This window comes from Natrix helvetica (assembly GCF_964273705.1).
Source record: "Natrix helvetica genome assembly, chromosome: 1".
Lineage (NCBI taxonomy): Eukaryota > Metazoa > Chordata > Lepidosauria > Squamata > Natricidae > Natrix > Natrix helvetica.
The window spans coordinates 366,742,637-366,761,952 of record NC_138548.1 but is presented as its reverse complement, the minus strand read 5'-3'; the positions used below and the strand labels follow the sequence as shown (position 1 = coordinate 366,761,952).

General features: G+C 43.2%; 2 protein-coding genes across 5 annotated transcripts in view; one reads left to right on the top strand and one right to left on the bottom strand.

Moving 5' to 3' along the window:
* Positions 1–19,316, bottom strand: part of LOC309391609 (zinc finger protein with KRAB and SCAN domains 3-like) — a 145,200-nt gene that overhangs the window by 33,060 nt on the left and 92,824 nt on the right. The window lies entirely within an intron of this gene.
* On the top strand, positions 711–18,768 carry LOC309385024 (uncharacterized protein). 4 transcript variants are annotated; one of them, XM_081939067.1, is made up of 7 exons: positions 711–884; positions 1,791–2,391; positions 2,441–2,466; positions 2,635–2,752; positions 2,878–2,960; positions 5,043–5,169; positions 6,912–8,595. In XM_081939067.1, exons 2-7 carry the CDS (start codon positions 1,974–1,976, stop codon positions 8,144–8,146), a joined length of 2,007 nt encoding a protein of 668 aa, XP_081795193.1. In that variant the 5' UTR covers positions 711–884; positions 1,791–1,973; the 3' UTR covers positions 8,147–8,595. The 4 variants fall into 4 exon arrangements, with proteins under 4 accessions (XP_081795193.1, XP_081795191.1, XP_081795194.1 ...); XM_081939065.1 differs by lacking the exons at positions 1,791–2,391; positions 2,441–2,466; positions 2,635–2,752; ... (1 more) ...; positions 5,043–5,169; positions 6,912–8,595 and adding exons at positions 11,626–12,210; positions 12,406–12,520; positions 12,653–12,735; positions 15,038–15,164; positions 16,342–18,768; XM_081939068.1 differs by lacking the exon at positions 2,441–2,466 and having other exon boundaries at positions 1,791–2,387.

Genomic DNA, 19,316 nt, shown 5'->3' with positions numbered 1-19,316 from the left:
TGGTGAATTCATGTAAAACAGGTTTTATTTTGTCCCTTGTGTTTTCAGCTTTATATTCATTTTTCAGTGTCTGCTTTTCTTCGTCTGTCTTTTGTCCTGATGAGACGCCATGTTCCCCTATTTCATTTCTCCATCAAGGAGCCTTGTTGTGAGGTAAAACCTCTGGAACATCCATCAGTTTCAGCTTTTTCTCCAGTTTGGAATTGGCTTTCTTCTTCAGTATTATTTTCTTTTCATATGCTGCCACTCCGTCTTTCCAATTATTCTTAAGCACCCAGAGGCAAGAATTTGAGAAGGCAGCTGCATATATCGGATTAAAGAAATAAAAACCAATTCAGATCTGTGTTTGCCAGAGAGGCTCCTGGTCCTCATCTTCTGACTGCCTGACTGTTTCTGAGAGGATTTGGCCTCTTGATGCCTCCTTCAATCTGTGGAGCCTTCAGGGCGGTTGTTCTTGAGGGAAATGAGTTTGGATCCTCCAAGAGAGATTGTTCTCCCTCTCTACAGGAAGGAGATGGAGAAAGTGCCGCCTCTGGAGGTGCCCAAGCGCCTTTCTCGGGCAGGGAGGCTTCCCCCCACTACTCCCATGCCCATCACCCCTGCCTTCCTCTTTCCCTCAGACGCTCTCCTCTTTCCCGCCCTTATCACTTTTGCGTAGAATCCACCAGGGGGAGCTCTCCGTTTCAGGGCAGAACTGAGCATGCGCTAGCCTCTTCCGCTAATGCAAGACACGTGATTCCTGGGTCTTTAGTTGGGAGACACTAAAGGCGCATCTAAGCCTCCCCACCACCACCACCCTTCCCGGGGCAGGGGCCATCGCGGAGACCCAGAGGCTGCCGGGAAGCCTTGCAAGGATGCGGATCCAGACGAGATTCCCTTGTTCTGTGAGTTGCTGCTCTGCCCATGCAAAGGAGGCATGCGTGGAACCGGGCCATGTCTTCTTTCGGGGTTGGAGTCCGGGGTCCCATGTTCCCCTGCCGCTCTTCATGGGGGGTGGGGGGTGCTGTCCCGAAGTGTTCCTGCTGGCCCTGGGTGCAAGGTCGGTGTGCGAGGACTGGAACTGGGGTGATGCTTCCCAGCCTTTCCCCTCGACCGCAAAGGGGCTCTGCCTGCAGACAAGGGAAGCATTGCAGGGACGGAGATGCAAGTGGGGCTGAGATGCGCATTCGCACCATGAGCCCAGATGACACCAATGTTTGTCAAAAGCTGGCAGCTTTACACTCTGGGTGTTGGAGTGGAAGCTGGAAAAAGACTGCATTGAGTTAAGAAGTGGGGGAAGGTGTTTATAAGAATTGTGTGAATCATGTTTAATATATGGATTGTTCAGCTATATGCATTGGATGATGGCTTGTTAATTCAGCAAGTTCCCAAATAGAATTGCGCCAGATGGGCTTCTGTTGCTTTTATTATACATTCAAATCTTGATTTATTTACTTAATAAATGGGTTTATATAGCGCTCGTCTCAATTGTGACCTGTGATATTTGCGATGTAAAGAGTCTGGGTCTATTCACAATCACTGAAATCAGTTAAGTAACTCAGAAATAGGAATCCCCCCCAAAATACGTTATGTATTTCTCCAGTATTTTGAATCATTGCAAAAAGTTGGTCCAGAAAGGTTCTCCTGCATTTCCCCCAGACCAAAATAAATTAATTCACCTAATAAGATTCTCCTCCCTCTTTCCAGACTTTGGTAGGTTCGTTAGCCTTTTTATTTTACTTTGGAGAAAGGTGCTCAGTAGTTAAATTAGTTGTGCAATAATTACTGGAAATTTCTGTTTTCCATTTCAGATATGTGAAGTGGAAACCTTTCCTGCTCCATCTGAAAATGAAAGCACCTTGTAAGTGTGGAGCGCTGAATGTCCTTGGGAAACCTGACCAGGATCTCTTCGTGAAATCCAGGTCTTGCGAATAGGAAGACCTCTGGAGATCCATTGGCCCATTTTATAACTGGATTAGAGAAAAAAAGAGAAGATGGAAGGACAACACTTGGCAGATGTAGGAACTGGAAAACTCCCCTTTGTTGCTCGGCCTTGGAGCTGTGAGGAGAATGAGTCACGTCTTAGGCAGAAGATGGAGGAAGTGGGAACTAACACCTTAGAGGTCCAGGGCTGTCCCTTCAGAAAAGTACAGTTTCAAAAGGCAACTGGGCCCCGAGCGGTTTGCAGTCACCTTCACCGCCTTTGTCTTCAGTGGTTGCAGCCAGAAAGACACACGAAGGCTCAGATGCTGGATTTGGTGCTCCTGGAGCAGTTCCTGGTTGTCCTTCCTCCAGAGATGGAGAAATGGGTGCGGGAGTGTGGAGCGGAGACGAGTTCCCAGGCGGTGGCCCTGGCTGAAGGGTTCCTTCTGAGCCAGGAGGAGGAAGAGATGCAAGAAGAGTTGCAGGTGTGAGAATATACCCACGGCAGGTCTAATGATCTCCCTGAATTTGTCAGTGTCTGAGTTTTCTGGGATTATGAACTGTGTAAGGCCAGTTGTTCCATTCTTCTTTTAGAAGATGTGTTTGGGGAATTCATCCACCCTCATTTTCCATCTTCAGTGATATACATTGGGGTCTAGCTTGCGGGTGCAGTATGAGAATTCATTTCTTTCTCTCTGCTCTTCCTTGTTTCTACTGGGACATCATGTCCAGATACCCTTGGAAGCAGCCACTGAGTATGTCAAGGAAAGGAAAGGATCATCCAAACTCTCTCAAGAGCTACTGGTTGGGGAGATCTTTCAGAAAGATCAAAATCAGGATCCCATGTCAGGTAATAGAAGCTGCATCTATACTATGTGAGGTTTGGACATCCAGCTGATTCTTTTGCTCCTCTTGAGTGGAATTTCTCAATTTTTTTTAACAAATCTGCTTTCACACTTTTTTTGCCTTTTGCAGAGAACCAAAAGCAGTCCTTGATATTTTTCAAATCGCCTCTTCTTTGTGATGTAGCTGAAAGAACGACTGAATCGCTGCCTCAGGTAGGAGAAACATTAGAAAAGATCCATGAATCTTGCATACATTTTATTTTGTTCTAATTTTCTTTCAAATCCCTAGCGCTGCATAATGGAGTGAGCTCCCATTACTTGTCCCAGCTTCTGCCAACCTAGCAGTTTGAAAGCATGTAAAAATGCAAGTAGAAAAATAGGGACCATCTTTGGTGGGAAGGTAACAGCGTTCCGTGCACCTTCGGCGTTTAGTCATGCCGGCCACATGACCACGGAGACGTCTTCGGACAGCGCTGGCTCTTCGGCTTTGAAACGGAGCTGAGCACCGCCCCCTAGAGTCGGGAATGACTTAGCACGTATGTGTGAGGGGAACCTTTATAAATTTTCTTAAATAAATAAAGTTTATTAAATTTATACGCCTCTTGTCTCAGTATCCAGTGTGATTCTGGGTGGCTTAGAATGGCATAAAAGCATAAATATAAAACCATTAAAATTAACAATAATTAAATTGAAGGTTAAAGACAAGTAGCTGGACCATTCGTGGGTGGACTATTGTCTCTTACTCAGTCAATCGCCTCCAGCATAGTGCACCCCCATCAGGCCCCGAGCCAACTGGCAGAGCCAGATTTTCAGGCCTTTCTGAACAGACAGAAAAGTGGAGGGAGACGTCATCTCCAGTGGCGGAACGTTTTTTATTTTCGTTCATTATATTTATATGCCAGCCACTTCACTGACATGCAACTCGGCAGCATACAATCTGCTAAAACAATATGAAAGATTAAAACAACAATAGATACAGCATTAAAATTAGCAGAGAAATAGCTAAGGCAGGGAGGTTTATAAAGGAATGGAGGTGGGACCTTCTTTTTCACGCAGTAACCTCCACGATGACACGTCCTCATTCAGGCCCCAGGCCAAACAGCATAGATAACTTTTAAGGAAAGGTAAAAAGGGTGGGGCGCAGTGGTGGGTTTTGGACGGTACACCCCGGTAGGGCCTGCCCACCCACCCTCGTTCCTTACCTGTATTTAAGCCAACTGGCACCTGCGCAATACTCCGCCGAGCAGCTGGAGCGTTGCAGGGTGGTGGGTGTGTATGCACGCGCAGCTCGCGTGCCCGTGGTGGACGCCCGGCCCCGTCGCAGCATACCGGTTGCGACGGGATCTGGAACCCACCACTGGCAGGGCGGATTTCGTGTTGAGGAGTACCATGTTATAAAGGGCAGGGGTGACAATCAAAGCACTTAGAACTTGGTGAGGAATTTCTAACAAGCTGAGTACCTGGATGCCAACCAACACCTCAGTTTTGCAAAATCAGAGAAATGTTTTCTCGGGAATTGCTTTTCACTGCTCTGGTTCAGAAGGTCAGCAGCTTCCTTGGAAACTGAGGAGAACTAGACCTTCAGCTGCATCTCACCCACGTTTTGGTAGTCCTCACACAGATCCCTGTAATAGCTCTGTTAGCTTTTCAAGGTAGTCCAGACAAGAACCAGAACAATGAATTCTAGCTCTACTCGAAGCTCCAAAGATAAATTGCTTCTTACTTAATTTAATGCAGCAACTCTGAAAGAAACAACCCCTTGTTTTTCTCTTCTGAAATTCAGATTTCATTGAGCAGGCCGTTGTCTCCCATATGCAATTACAACTGCTCTTAGCACTTTTATTGCATGAGCATGATTGTCCCTAAGTGGATACAGCAGACAGTTGGAAAATATCAGATGGGTTGCTCCAATATTACCTTCTGCTCAAATAGAAAGAGTTGGAGCTACTGCTCAGACTATTTTAGTTGGCTTCGTTGAAAGTCCTGCAGTAAACCTGATGAAATGTTCTTTACATTGTGTTATCTGCCAAAATTTGTGAGATCTTATTTTGAATTACTTTACTTACTTTACTTTTACTTTATTTCAAATTTCTAGACCGCCCCCTCTCCCAAAAGGGACTCGGGGCGGTGTACAGTCAAGCTAAAATACAAATAAATACATATCAATAAATACATAAAAAAATTCTGTAGCAGATGCCCATTTCACTCATTGCAAATCTCCCTTGGAATGGAGGGAAGTCTCAAAATTCTTCTTGGGGGTTGTCTCTTATCGCGGAAATTTGTTTCCTTGCTTAGGATCTTGTGTCTTTTGAGGAAGTGGCTGTGTATTTCTCTGAGGAGGAGTGGTCTCAGCTGGATCCTGACCAGAAAGCTCTTCATGGGGAGGTCATGCTGGAGAATTCCAGGAATCTGGCTTCTCTAGGTAAGCATCCAACTCGCCTAGTGGTTGGTTGCCAATTTTTTTACTAACAGTTCAGGCGCGCATGCGCAGAAGCGTCCAGGTGGGTGGGCAGAGCCTCCTGGACAGAGCCACTACTATCGGTTCGCCCGATCCGGGCCAAATTGGGAGCAACCCACCTCTGAACTCGCTACAGAACAAGAGTTACACTAATATCAAAGAAACAGTGGAATAAAATTATTAAAGAAATCACTAAAGGAGGGATCAGGTAAAATGCGAATGACAAAAATTAAAATAATTTCGAAAAAACAGTGAAGTATCACTGTTTTATCCTGTGTTGAATTGTCCCGCAGTGAGTTGCCCGTGGTGGATTGCCCCATTCCTGAGAAGTATGACAAGGAATAACAGAATTGGAAGGGATCTTGGAGTCTGAACCCCTGCTCAAGCAGGTGACCCTATACCAATTCAGACAAGTGGCTGTCAGTCTTTTTTTAAAGCCCCCAGTGATTGAGCACACCCAGCTTCTGAAGCCAAGGCATTCTACTGGTTAATTGTTCTATTGCCCCCAAGAATCTGGCCTCTCATTTTACCAACCTCAGAAGGATGGAAGGCTGAGTCAACCTTGAGCCAATGAGAATCAAACTGCTGACTGCTGGCAGTCAGCATAAGTAGCCTGCAGTACTGCATTCTTACCACTGTGCCACCATGGCCATTAGGACTCATCACCACGATGAGAAAAAGGAAAGCTGAGATTAAATTGTAGGCACCATCACAGTCATGTGGTTTTCCACTTACTGTTCAATTTGCCATTCCTGATTGTAGTCACTCAATACAATACAATACAATAGTAGAGTTGGAAAGGACCTTGGAGGTCTTCTAGTCCAACCTCCTGCCTAGGCAGGAAACCCTATACCATTTCAGACAGATGGCTATCCAACATCTTCTTAAAGACTTCCAGTGTTGGGGCATTCACAACTTCTGGAGGCAATTTCTGTTCCACTGATTAATTGTTCTGTCAGGAAATTTCTCCTCAGTTCTAAGTTGCTTTTCTCCTTGATTAGTTTCCACCCATTGCTTCTTGTTCTACCCTCAGGTGCCTTGGAGAATAGTTTGACTCCCTCTTCTTTGTGGCAACCCCTGAGATATTGGAACACTGCTATCATGTCTCCCCTAGTCCTTCTTTCTCTTAAGCTAAACAATGAGTGCCCCAGGTTGATAGTTATTGGGGATTTAATTTGGCCCAAGGTCATAGAGTCATGAGGGCGAACCTGCGGCACGCAGAGCCATATTTGCCAGCACAACAGCCCTCAGCTAATTTCCGGAGCCTGGGGAGGGTGAAAATCCTCTACCACCACCCGCACACGGGGGTCGCTCATGCATGCGTAGTGGGGGGGGGGGAGTCACTCGCACATATACAGGTAAGTGGATATGTATGCCCGCAACAGCATGCACGCACACAGTTTTGGCACACCTTCATAGAACATAAGATGTAGCACAGGAGTTCATGGCAACATGGAACTGACCCATGTTATCAAGGGCCTGGCATATGCTAGTTGCCGAAGATTAGATCAGGGTTTTCTCTGAGGGCAATTATAATCCGAGTTGAAATTCATCTTTCGTAGAAGCTTAGATCAGATTCTTTTGTATAAGCCGGCAAAACACTCAAATTATATTGATGATACTTTGGCAAAATTTCAGGGGGAGGGGGGGAATTGATCATTAAACGTATTCCTAATCTTGCTATAATTTCTTGTTTCTTTTTGAAGAAAATAATGTCAAAGAGGGTAAGAATTACACGGAACAACGCCAAGCAATCCACAGGAAAAAGGAAAAAGGGAAGTTTGCCGATCAGCTGAAACCAAAAAGTGATGAGAGAAACCGATCACAAGGTGGAATTAAAAAAAGCTTTTCTTGGATCAGTCGACCTACTTATCATAGAAAGATCCATACAGAAGAAAGACCCTATAAATGCCTGGAGTGTGGCAAGAGCTTTTCTAAATCCAGTCACCTCATTCGCCATAAAATGACACATTCAAAAGAGAAACCGTACACTTGTATCGAGTGTGGAAAGGCCTTCCGTGATAATTGCTCTCTTAGAAGCCACCAGAGGAATCACAATGGAGAAAGGCCCTATAAATGCATGCAGTGTGGGAAAGCTTTTACTCAAAGCGGTGCTCTTGCTACCCATAAAAGAATCCACACAGGGGAGAAGCCATATAAATGTATGGAATGTGGAAAGAGCTTTACTCAGGGCAGTCATCTTACTTCTCATAAGTTCATCCACACAGGGCAGAAACCATATAAATGCATGGTGTGTGGAAAGAGCTTTACTCAGGGCAGTCGTCTTACTTCTCATAAGTTCATCCACACAGGGGAGAAACCATATGAATGCATGGAGTGTGGAAAGACATTTAGTCAAAACAGTAATCTTAATTCCCATAAAAGAATCCACACAAGGAACAAGCCATATATATGCAGAGAACGTGGAATGGGTTTCTGTGAAAACCCATCTCTTACGGAACATGAAAGGAACCACATCGGGGAGAAACCATGTAAGTGCATGGACTGTGGAAAGGGCTTTTCACTATCCGATCATCTCATTTCCCATAAAATGACCCATTCAGAAGAGAAACCACATACCTGCTTGGAGTGTGGAAAGATTTTCCTTGATAATTATTCTCTTACAAGCCATCAAAGGAATCACAGGGGAGAAAGACCCTATAAATGCATGGAGTGCGGAAAGAGCTTTGCTTGGAGCAGTAATCTTTCTTACCATAAAAGAACCCACACAGGGGAGAAGCCACATAAATGTGTGGAATGTGGGAAGGGTTTTAGTACCAACAGTTATCTTACTGCCCATAAAAGAATTCACACAGGGGAGAAGCCGTATCAATGTATGGAGTGTGGAAAGAGCTTTAGAAGGAGTAATCTTCTTACTTGTCATAAAAAAATCCACACAAGAGTAGCCACATCAGTGCAAGGAGTGTGGGAAGACCTTTAATAGGAATAGTAATCTAAAATGTCATGAAAGGCTCCACTTGGGCAATACTGCATATAAATACTAGACCCATATGTGAGAACATTTTGCCTTTCCAGGCCAAAACAAGTTGAATCCTTAATCCTGATTGTAATTTTTGCTAAGTAGGTGGTTTCAAGGCAAAAATTAAGTGGATGTAAAGTGCATTTATGGTGTCTTAATGGTGTCCAACACATTTCAGACATGTAAACTTCTAGGAATTCCTTTTGATAAATATATCCACTTCAGTAGAACTGCAGGCAGATAACCAACCCTTAATTCCTTGTTAAGATGGCACTATTTCTTCATTTGCTTAATCTTGTTGTAATCTGCCTTTCCATCCTTGCTTCCCATTGTGTAATGCAAAGTAATAGCTGAGAAAGAAAACCATAAGGAGTACAGGGTTAGAAATACAACCTGAGTCTCAACGTACAGCTCTTTGGCTTTGTGTCCTAACTTTGTGGTGATTTTTGTTTTCTTAATTGCAAAGGAAAATAGTAAAAGAGTTTGTGTGTCCTAGCATCACAAACCATGACAGAAATGTATGGAAGACATCTTTCAATTCACAAAAGAGTCACTGGCTTTTGGATATGAAAATAACAAAGTCAGATTTGTTTTCTACTATATGAAATCAGGACATGGGGACTTGTAATAGGAATGAGAAAGCATTATTCAGTCAAAAGTGCCTTTATGACACTGAATCCTCCCCATAATCTCATATAAATGCGCATCATGGAAAGAGCTTCAAAAGGAGGGTTTCCTTTTTATCAAAGGAGTCACAGTGGTGAGAAAGCCTATAAATGTACACAAAAGACTTTTCTATGAAGGTGCTAACAGCCTGCTTTGCTGTTAAGTGACATGGGGTTGGCAAAAGCTAAAATGGATTGTATCACATGTACCTTTAACATGAAATTAAATACAGTCGGCATAGTTTTTTCCATCACGATTAATGTTCTTTGGGCACATTGAAAATTACAAACATGAGATTATTTTTGGAGGGTCCACACTTGAGGGTTTTATCTCACGTCAGATTGAAATCATTTACTCAAAAGACGGCTTAGCAGTACTGTAGTTCCGAGTGTTTGAATCTGTTTCTAGCTTTTTCCATATATGGAGCAGATAAATCAAGTATTTATTAAGAAACAGTTCTCATAGTGAAGATGGATATCCAACAGGAACCTAGATGTGTCAAATACAGATGTGATAATATTACATGAGACGTAACATACATGGAAAATTGTGACAGAACTGAGAATACTGTAGACACAAGGACAATGCTGGTATTGTTATCCAGCCTTATTCAAAGTAAATTGATTATGTGTTGTCAAATTGACTCAACTCTAGATTTTCTGACAGGAGAACTGTATTAAATCTTCGCAACCATAGAAGACAAATGTTATACTTCTTCCTAACTTGAGCAGTCACTAAACGAACTGTTGTAAGTCAAGGACTTCCTGTACTTAACTGATTTTGTCTGGTGAAAGTATTTTTTTTTTAACCCCCTATTCAATATTTTCTTTCCTTCAATTTACAATGTCGCTTTTTCTCCAGTCACAGATGAGCTGCCATGTTCCCCTCTGTTCATTTCTCCACCAAGGAGCCTCCTTGTGAGGTAAAATTTCTCGAACATCCACATGTTTCAGCTTTTCACCAATTTAGAAACTGGTTTTCTTTGTATACTTGTTTTTCTTCAGCATTATTTCTTTTGTCACAAGAAGCCACTCGGTCTTTCCAATTATTCTTAGGCACCCAGAGGGAAAGAATTTGAGAAGGGCAGCTGTACATATTGAATTAAAGATATTAAAAAAAAACCAAAAGATATCTGTGCTTCCCACAAAGGTCAGCTGTTTCAAGGTGGCTGTTCTTTGAGGGAAGCAAGTTCAAATCCGCCGGAGAGATTTTTCTCCATCTCCACAGATAGTTCCTGGGCAGAAAGGAGAGGGAGATGGAGAAGCTGCCCCTTCTGGAGACGACAAACAAAATTCTCGGACAGGGAACTTTCCCTTCCTACTCCCATGCCCATCATCCCTGCCCTCCCCTTCCCCTCAGAGAGGCTCTCCTCCCTCCCGCCGTTTCGGAGAATTCCTGAGAATTCACCAGAGGGCGCTCTCAGCTTCAGGAGGGAACTGAGCATGCGCCAGACTTCCGCTAACACAAGACACGTGTTGCCTGGGGCATTCGTAGGAAGGGGCTGCTCTTTCAGTTCCCTCCCCTCCCTCCTTTGTGAGTGGGAGGCGGGGCTTTGCGGGAGGCCCAGAGGCTGCCGGGAAACCTTTTGGGGGGGGAGGTGGGTGCGGATCCCGACGAGACTCCCGAGTTCCGTGAGTGGCGGCTCAGGTCGTGTAAAAGGGTCCCGCGCTGGAAGGGTGCGTGGAGACGGGCCAAGTCTTCCTCTGGGGTCGGAGTCAGAGGTCCCATGTTCCCCTGCCACTTTTTCCCATGCATGAGCCAGGCCGGAGGGGGGAAAGCAAAGGAGAGAAATGGGGTCGCCAGAAGATGCGGGACCATTTCTCCCCATTCATTGGAGGAGTGGAGGCAGCCTCGAAGCCCTGTTGGCTCGGTGCAAGGACGGGTGTGCGAGGACTGGAACTGGGATGCTGCTTTCCAGCCTTTCCATACGACCGCAAAAGGGGCTCTTCCCGCAGAAAAGAAGGGAGACGTTGCAGGGACGGAGATGCAAGTGGGGCTGAGATGCAGCATTCGCACCGTGTGCCCGATGACACCAGTATTTGTCAAAAGTTGACAACTGCACACTCTTGTCGAAGTTGGAAAAAGACTGGATTAGGATAAAAATTGGGGACTTTTCAGTTTCTAGGAATTGCATGAAAACGGACTATCATGTTAAGTTGCGGCTGGTTTATTTATTTGAGTTTTATCCTTATATATGTATTGGATGGTGGTTTGTTAATTCAGGCTTCTGAAGTTTTCCAAGCCAGGTGGTTAGTGGGGTTCTGCTGTTTTCTGCTAATATGTTCAGATGCTGATTTAATTCTTTATTAAACCGATCTATATAGCACTCGTTTTAATTTCTCTTTCTGACCCGAGACATTCGTGAGAGACGGATCGTTATAAGAGTTTCTCTTATCTCTATTCACAGCCACAGAAATCACTTTTAACAAAAACCTCAGAAATAGAAACCCACATTTTATCTATTTCTCCAGTATTTTAAATCATTGCAAAAAAGTTGATCCAGAAATATTCTACCTAATTTCCACCAGATAAATCAACCTACCTAATAAGATTCTCCCTCTTTCCAAATGTTGTTGTTGTTGTCAGTTGCGAAGTTGCGTCTGACACATCGCAACCCCATGGACAATGTTCCTCCAGGCCCTCCTGTCGTCTACCATTTTCCAAACATCAGTAGATTCATTTGGCATCTTTTGTGTTTATTTTGGAGAAGAAACCTCAGTAGTTAAATTGGTCACCCTGTAATTACTGGAAATTTATGTTGTTTTCCATTTCAGATATGTGAAGTGGAAACCTTTCCTGCTCCATCTGAAAATGAAAGCATCTTGTAAGTGTGGAGCGCTGAACTTCCTTGAGAATCCTGAGCAGCATCTCTTCATGAAATCCAGATCTTGCGAATAGGAGATCCATTAACCCATTTTGCAACTGGATTAGGGAAAAAAGAGAAGATGGAGGGACAACACTTGGCAGATGCAGGAACTGGAAAAAGCCCTCTTGCTCCACAGCCTTGGAGTTATGGGAAGAATGGGTCAAGTCTTAGGCAGAAGATGCAGGAAGTGGGAACTAACACTTTAGAGATCCAGTGCTGTCACTTCAGAAAAGTACAGTTCCAGAAGGTGACTGGGCCCCGAGAGGTTTGCAGTCACCTTCACCGCCTTTGCCTTGAGTGGCTGCAGCCAGAAAGGCACACGAAGGCTCAGATGCTGGACCTGGTGCTCCTGGAGCAGTTCCTGGCTGTCCTTCCCTCAGAGATGGAGAAATGGGTGCGGGAGTGCGGAGCGGAGACAAGTTCCCAGGCGGTGGCCCTGGCTGAAGGGTTCCTTCTGAGCCAGGAGGAGGAAAAGATGCAAGAAGAGTTCCAGGTGTGAGAATATAGTCATGGCAAGTTTAGAGTTGTTCCATTATTCTTTTAGAGGATGTACGTATGTGGGGGAATTCTTCCATTCTCATTTTCCAGCTTCTGTGATGAACATTGGGGTCTGCTATGTTGGGGGTGCGGTATGGGAATTTTATTCCTTTCCCTCTGCTCTTCCTTGTTTCTCCTGTGAAATGTCCAGATATCCTTGGAAGCAGTCACTGAATATGCCAAGGGATGGAAAGAATCATCCAAACTCTCTGAAGAAGTGCTTAAGGAGATCTTCCAGAAAAATGAAAATCAGGATAGCATGTCAGGTAATAGAAGACCCTTCTATGTGGTACAAGGATTGGACATCCGGCTAACTGATTGTTTTGCCCCTCTTGGGTGGAATCTCTTTTTTTTTTTTTAAATCCAATCTGCTTTCACACTTTTTCTTCCTCTCACAGAGAACCAGAACCAGTCTTTGGTATTTTTAGAATCAACTCCCCTTCATGATGTAGCCGAAAGAGGGACTGAACCACTGTCTCAGGTAGGAGAAACTTAGGGGAAAAAAATCCATGAATCTTGGATGGGTTTCATTTTGTTCTGAAGTTCAAAGTAATATATATATATATATTACCAGGTTCAAATCCCAGTAAGGGTATGGCTAGCTGATGAGAGCTAATTAGCTCGAAATAGATCTATACTAGTCTCCCTTTATTTATTTATCAGTACAAATACAACACAAATATAAAAAGGCAACATTAAAAATAAAAATATGGTTTTCTGCCTGGATGGTCCTCTGTAATGAGCCGAAGGACAGAAAGGGGGAGTAGTGAGCTCCCTCCCATATTTGGGTATACCAGGGGTTGTAACACAAATACATACCTATTTCCCTGGCTCAGCTGATAAGGAGGAGAGCCTGTGGCTTAGTGGCTAAGACTCCTGCCTAATATCTAATACAGCCCAGGTTCAAATCCCACTAAGGGTATGGCTAGCTGATGAGAGCTAAATAGCTTGAAATAGATCTATAGTAGTCTCCCTTTATTTATTTATCAGCACAAATACAACACAAATATAAAAAGGCAACATTAAAAATAAAAATATGGTTTTCTGCCTGGATGGTTATCTGTAATGAGCCAAAGGGCAGAAAGGGGGAGTAGTGAGCTCCCTCCCATATTTGGGTATACTAGGGGTTGTAACACAAATACATATATACAGTAATATATATATATAGCCATTCCGAGTCAATGAGAGCAATTTGGGCAGCCATAAAAATTTTCTTAAATAAAATTCATTTAAAATTTATTAAATTTTTATGACTCCTGCTCACTATCCAGAGCAGGACTCTCAAAATCCTGGTCCATGGGCTGGATGCGTCATGCGCTGGCCACACCCACGTCTGGTTTAGCAAAAGGGAAGTCCCGATATGTCACGTGATGCCGCTGTGACGACATGAGTTTGACACCCTTGATCCAGAGTGACTGTGAGTGGCTTATAATGGCATAAAAGCATAAATATGGAAGCATTAAAATCAACGATTAAATGAAGGTTAAAAACCAAAAGCATGTGTGTTCTGGATGGACTTTTGACTCTTATTCAGTCTGCCACCTCCAGCATAGTACACTCCTATCAGGCCCCAACCCAACTGGCAGGGCCAGGTTTTAAGGCCCTGTCCGCTCCCTTGATGTCGTCTCAAGGGCAAGATGTTTTTTATTTTTAACTATTAAAATTTATATGCTGCCATGTTGAAAGAAGGGGGTTTTTTTGTTGTTATTTCTTACTTTTGCTGCAAGCCTTAGTTCATTTTGAGCCTTAGCTTTTCCTGACTTCATCTTTGCAGGTTCAGACTATTTGCTGATATTCTGCCTTACTTATGTGCCTCTTTCCCACTTGTTATACTTGTCCTTTTTATACTTGCTCTTTTCATCTTTCATTTCATCAGAGCGTTCTATGGGTAGTCATGCTGCTTTCTTTTGAGATCTCTTACTTTTTTTCTTCACTGGAATTGCGCTAGACTGGGCTTTTATAATCTCACTTCACGAACTTTTTGGGTTGTTTTCCCTTGAGGATTTTCGTCCGTGGAATTCTTCTCAAGCTCTCTCTAAGTTTGTTGAAATCAGCTGTCTTGAAGTCCAAGAGTCCAGTTTGATTTTGTTCTATTGCTTGTGCTTACATAATGCTGAATTCCAATATTAGAGGAATCTCAAGGTTCCTGTAACTTTAAGGCATTCTAGCTAAATAGGTCCACTACTGTCCAAAAGCTGCCTTGTGGCATTACTAGGTGCTCCCATTCAAGTCCGGAGAGCAGCACAACCAATACCAGGTTTTGCAGCAAAATCAGCAAATCATTGGCAAGAGAGAAAAAGTCTCTTACCGTTCAGCAGCCACCTTGGGGAGGAATGCCTTCTGAAATTAAAATTTCATTTGAGCAGACCATTGTCTCAGCTAAGGGTCATCTTCCAGGATCAATCCCATATACCATTGCAAGCTCTCCTAACACTTTTACTGTGGTGCAGAGGTTTTGAGCATGATGGTCCCTAAGTAGATAAAGCAGGTGATTGCCCAAAACTTCAGATGGGTTTCTCCAGTATTTCCTTCTCCCTTATAGATACTGCTAAGACTATCTTAGTTGGCTACACTGAAAGCCATTAAAAGTCCTGGATTTAAACCTGATAAAATATCCTTCATGCTATGCCATCAGCTAAAAGTTGTGCAATCGTTTTTTTTTTTGTATTCTGTAGCAGTTGCCCATTTCACTCACTACAAATCTCTCCTGGAATTGATGTAAGAGAAGTCTCAAATTCTTTTTGGTGTTGTCTGTTAATGGGGAAATTTGTTTCCTTGTTTAGGATCTTGTGTCTTTTGAGGAAGTGGCTGTGTATTTCTCTGAGGAGGAGTGGTCTCAGCTGGATCATGATCAAAAAGCTCTCCACGGGGAGGTCATGCTGGAGAATTCCAGGAATTTGGCTTCTCTAGGTAAGAACCTGTCTGTGGTCAGAAACTACATTTAGAGGTTAGATGTAACCAGCTACTCTGATAAAACTAACCCTGTTTTATTGAAGAAGGAAATTAATAGATGCCTCCTTAGTTGTGTATGATTTTGCAATAGTGGTGAATATCTATAGCTAAGGTGTAAGATGAGGTTGAAGGTTCATCCTCCGTTTCTGAACATTTTGTTACCAGGCTAGGTAACATCTTCAGTGGAGTTTAGGGGATGTCGGTGTCAGTGTTCTTCTGTTTATAAGGCCTTCGGGTATGGGTGTGTCAAGTGAGGGTCTTGTAATGGGTCAGATGTAAGCCATCAGTGAGAGTCTTGTGATGGGTCTTGGGGAGATTACATCAGGTAAGCGTCATTGAGAGGTGAACTGCTGGTAGGGGGCTTGCATGGGTTGGCTGAGGGACAGTGCTGTCTCTGGATGGTTGTGTGGTTGATTGGATTTTGAGGGGTTCATAGGCCGTTGTAGGTCAATGTTTCTGTTGATGGAATTGCTTGTGGAGTCCCAGACTTCCATGAACTCATGAGCGTGGCAGATGGTAGCGTGGAAGATGATTTTTCTATTGCGCCAATCAATCTGGTGCTGTTTGGTGTTGGTGTGGGACTGTGGGTAGAGATTAAGGATTTGGGATTGTGGCATTTGAATGCCAGCCGGTGTTCATGGATCCTGGTTTTTAATTGATGTGATGTTTGTCCTACGTAGCGTTGCAATGGTTGCAGTTGACTTTGTAGATGACATTGTTTCTTTCACCCTTCTGCAATCTTGTCTTTGGTCCAGAATCAAAGTTATATAGTTATTGAGGATTTAATGTGGCTCAACGTGGTAGAGCATATGATGCAGCATAGGATTTCATGGCAACATGGAACTCACCCATGTCATCAAGGGTCTTGCACTTATTGATTAATAATAATAATAATAATAAATTTGGATTTATTAGATTAGATCAGGGTTTTCTCGGAAGGAAATTGTAATCTGATTTGATGTGGATATATGAACTTGGTAGTAGCCCACTTGGAAGTTCATCTTTCGTAGAAGCTTAGATCAGATTCTTTCATATCAGCGAACAAAATTGATGCTTCTTTGGCAAAATTTCAGGAAAAAGTTCATCTTTAAATATGTCCCTAATCTTGTTAAATTTCTTATGTTTCTTTTTGAAGAAAATAATGTCCAGGAGGATAACTACAAAGAACAGTGCCAAACAATTCATCCAAAAGAGGAAAAAGGGAAGTTTGCCACCCAACTGCAAGCAAAAAGTGATGAGAGAAACCGATCACAAAGTGGAATTTTAAAAGGTTTTTCTTGGATCAGTCGACTTACTTACCATAGAAAGATCCATACAGAAGAAAGACCCTATAAATGCCTGGAGTGTGGCAAGAACTTTTATAAATCCAGTCACCTCATTTCCCATAAAATGACACATTCAAAAGAGAAACCATATACTTGTATCGAGTGTGGAAAGGCCTTCCGGGATAATTGCTCTCTTAGAAGCCACCAGAGGAATCACAATGGTGAAAGGCCCTATAAATGCATGGAGTGTGGAAAGACTTTTACTCAAAGTGGTAATCTTGCTTCCCATAAAAGAATCCACACAGGGGAGAAGCCGCACAAATGTGTACAGTGTGGAAAGGGCTTTAGGAGGAATGCTGATCTTACCTCCCATAAAAGGATCCACACGGGGGAGAAGCCATATAAATGCATGGAATGTGGCAAGAGCTTTACTCAGGGTAGCCATCTTACTTCTCATAAGTTCATCCACACGGGGGAGAAACCATATAAATGCACGGAGTGTGGAAAGACGTTTACTCAAAGCAGTAATCTTACTTCCCATAAAAGAATTCACAAAGACGAGAAGACATACAAATGCAGAGAATGTGGAATGGGGTTCTGTGAAAATACGTCCCTTGTGGAACATGAAAGGATCCACATAGTGGAGAAACCATATAAGTGCATGGACTGTGGAAAGGGCTTTTCACTATCCGATCATCTCATTTCCCATAAAATGACCCATTCAGAAGAGAAACCACATACCTGCTTGGAGTGTGGAAAGATTTTCCTTGATAATTATTCTCTTATAAGCCATCAAAGGAACCACAGGGGAGAAAGACCCTATAAATGCATGGAGTGCGGAAAGACCTTTGCTTGGAGCAGTCATCTTTCTTCCCATAAAAGAATCCACACAGGGGAGAAGCCATATAAATGCATGGAATGTGGGAAGAATTTTAGTACCAACAGTTACCTTATTGCCCATAAACGGATCCACACAGGGGAGAAGCCATATCTATGTATGGAGTGTGGAAAGAGCTTTAGAAGGAGTAGCCTTCTGACTTGCCATAAAAAGATCCATACAGGAGAGAAGCCATATCAATGCAAAGAGTGTGGGAAGAGTTTCAACAGGAATAGTAATCTAAAATGTCATGAAAGAGTCCACTTGGGTAATACTCCATATAAATACTAGACCTATACAAATATGTGAGAACATTTTGTCTTTCCAGTCCAACACAGACAAGTTGACACTACAATCCTAGTTGTGGTTTTTACTAAGTACATTTCAAGGCAAAAAATCAGGATGAATGGAAATAAAGGGCATTGATTGCCTAATGTAGTTATAATCTGCCTTTCCACTTTGCTTCTCATTATGTAATGCAAATAATACCTGAGAAAGAAAACTATAAGGAGCATAAAGGTAAAGGTTCCCCTCGCACATATGTGCTAGTCGTTCCTGACTTTAGGGGGCAGTGCTCATCTCTGTTTTAAAGCTGAAGAGCCAGCGCTGTCCGAAGATGTCTCCGTGGTCATGTGGCCGGCATGATTAAACGCCGAAGGCGCACGGAACACTTCCCTTCCCATCAAGGTGGTCTCTATTTTTGTACTTGTGTTTTTTTACGTGCTTTCGAACTGCTAGGTTGGCAGAAGCTGGGACAAGTAACGGGAGCTCACTCCATTACGTGGCACTAGGGATTCAAACCGCTGAACCACCGAACTTTCTGATTGACAAGCTCAGTGTGTTAGCCACTGAGGCACAGCGTCTCACATAAGGAGTATAGGGTTAGAAAATACAACCTGAATTAGAAAATACAACTCATTGCATTTTTTTTCTCAGTGGTGAGAAGGCCTATAAATGCACAGCAAAGACTTTTCATGTGCGAAGGTGCCAAAAGTCCTAGTTGCTGTGGCATGAAAAGGGGCTGCCAAAAACTGAACTAGATTCGATATATTTTCCTTGGAAATTGCATTAAACTCAATGCAGTTGCTATGGGGTGGTGTGTTTTTTTGGGGGGTGTGTGTGTGTGATATAGTTAATTAACTTTGGGCACAATTACAACATGGGATTATTTTTGGAGGGTCCATACTTAAGGATTTTAGAGTCTTATGTCAGGTTGAAATCATTTACTCAAAAGTGGCTTAGAAGTAGTTCCTACTGTTGTGAAAATATCCCACCCCTTTGAATCTGTTTCTAGAAGCTTCGGTATATGAAGCTGTTAAAACAAGTAGTTTTATAAAGGGAAAATTCTTGTAGGGAAGATGAATATCTAGCTAATCATCCAAGAGGAACCTAGATGGGTAATATATACAGATGTGATAATATTACACATCCCTGCGACCAATCCGCTCTCACAGAGAGGGACTCCTCCGGGTACCGTCCGCTAAGCAGTGCGGGCGGGCGGTGCCTAGGAATAGGGCCTTCTCTGTGATGGGCCCAACCCTCTGGAACGACCTCCCCCCCCCCCCCCCCCCCCGATATTAGAACCACCTTGCATCTCCGCTCCTTCCGCAAGAAACTCAAGACCCACCTGTTTCGATTAGCTGGCCTGGCCTAATTGTAACTGTAATTGTATTTACAGGGAACACCCACTACTGACCTTCCTGGATGGCTTTTTAAATTTTAAATTTTGGGGTTTTAAATTGGTTTTAGAATTGTTTTTAATTATTTAATTAGTTTGGGTTGTATATACAGATGGTATGTTTGCGTTGTTTTGTCTGATGTTTTATGTTATGTTTTGTTGTTTTATACACAAACGGTCTGTACACCGCCCCGAGTCCCTACGGGGAGAGGGGGCAGTCTATAAATTTAATAAAACCTAAACCTAAACATTACATGGCAAGTAGCACACGTGGGAAGTCCTGACAAAAA

Bases quoted from the DNA above. Each gene is read 5' to 3' on its own strand.
- LOC309385024 (XM_081939065.1), top strand. From the start codon at position 11,797: ATGGAGGGACAACACTTGGCAGATGCAGGAACTGGAAAAAGCCCTCTT. The intron at 12,736-15,037 runs GTAGGAGAAACT...TTCCTTGTTTAG, and splicing joins GGACTGAACCACTGTCTCAG to GATCTTGTGTCTTTTGAGGA. The intron at 15,165-16,341 runs GTAAGAACCTGT...TTCTTTTTGAAG, and splicing joins CAGGAATTTGGCTTCTCTAG to AAAATAATGTCCAGGAGGAT.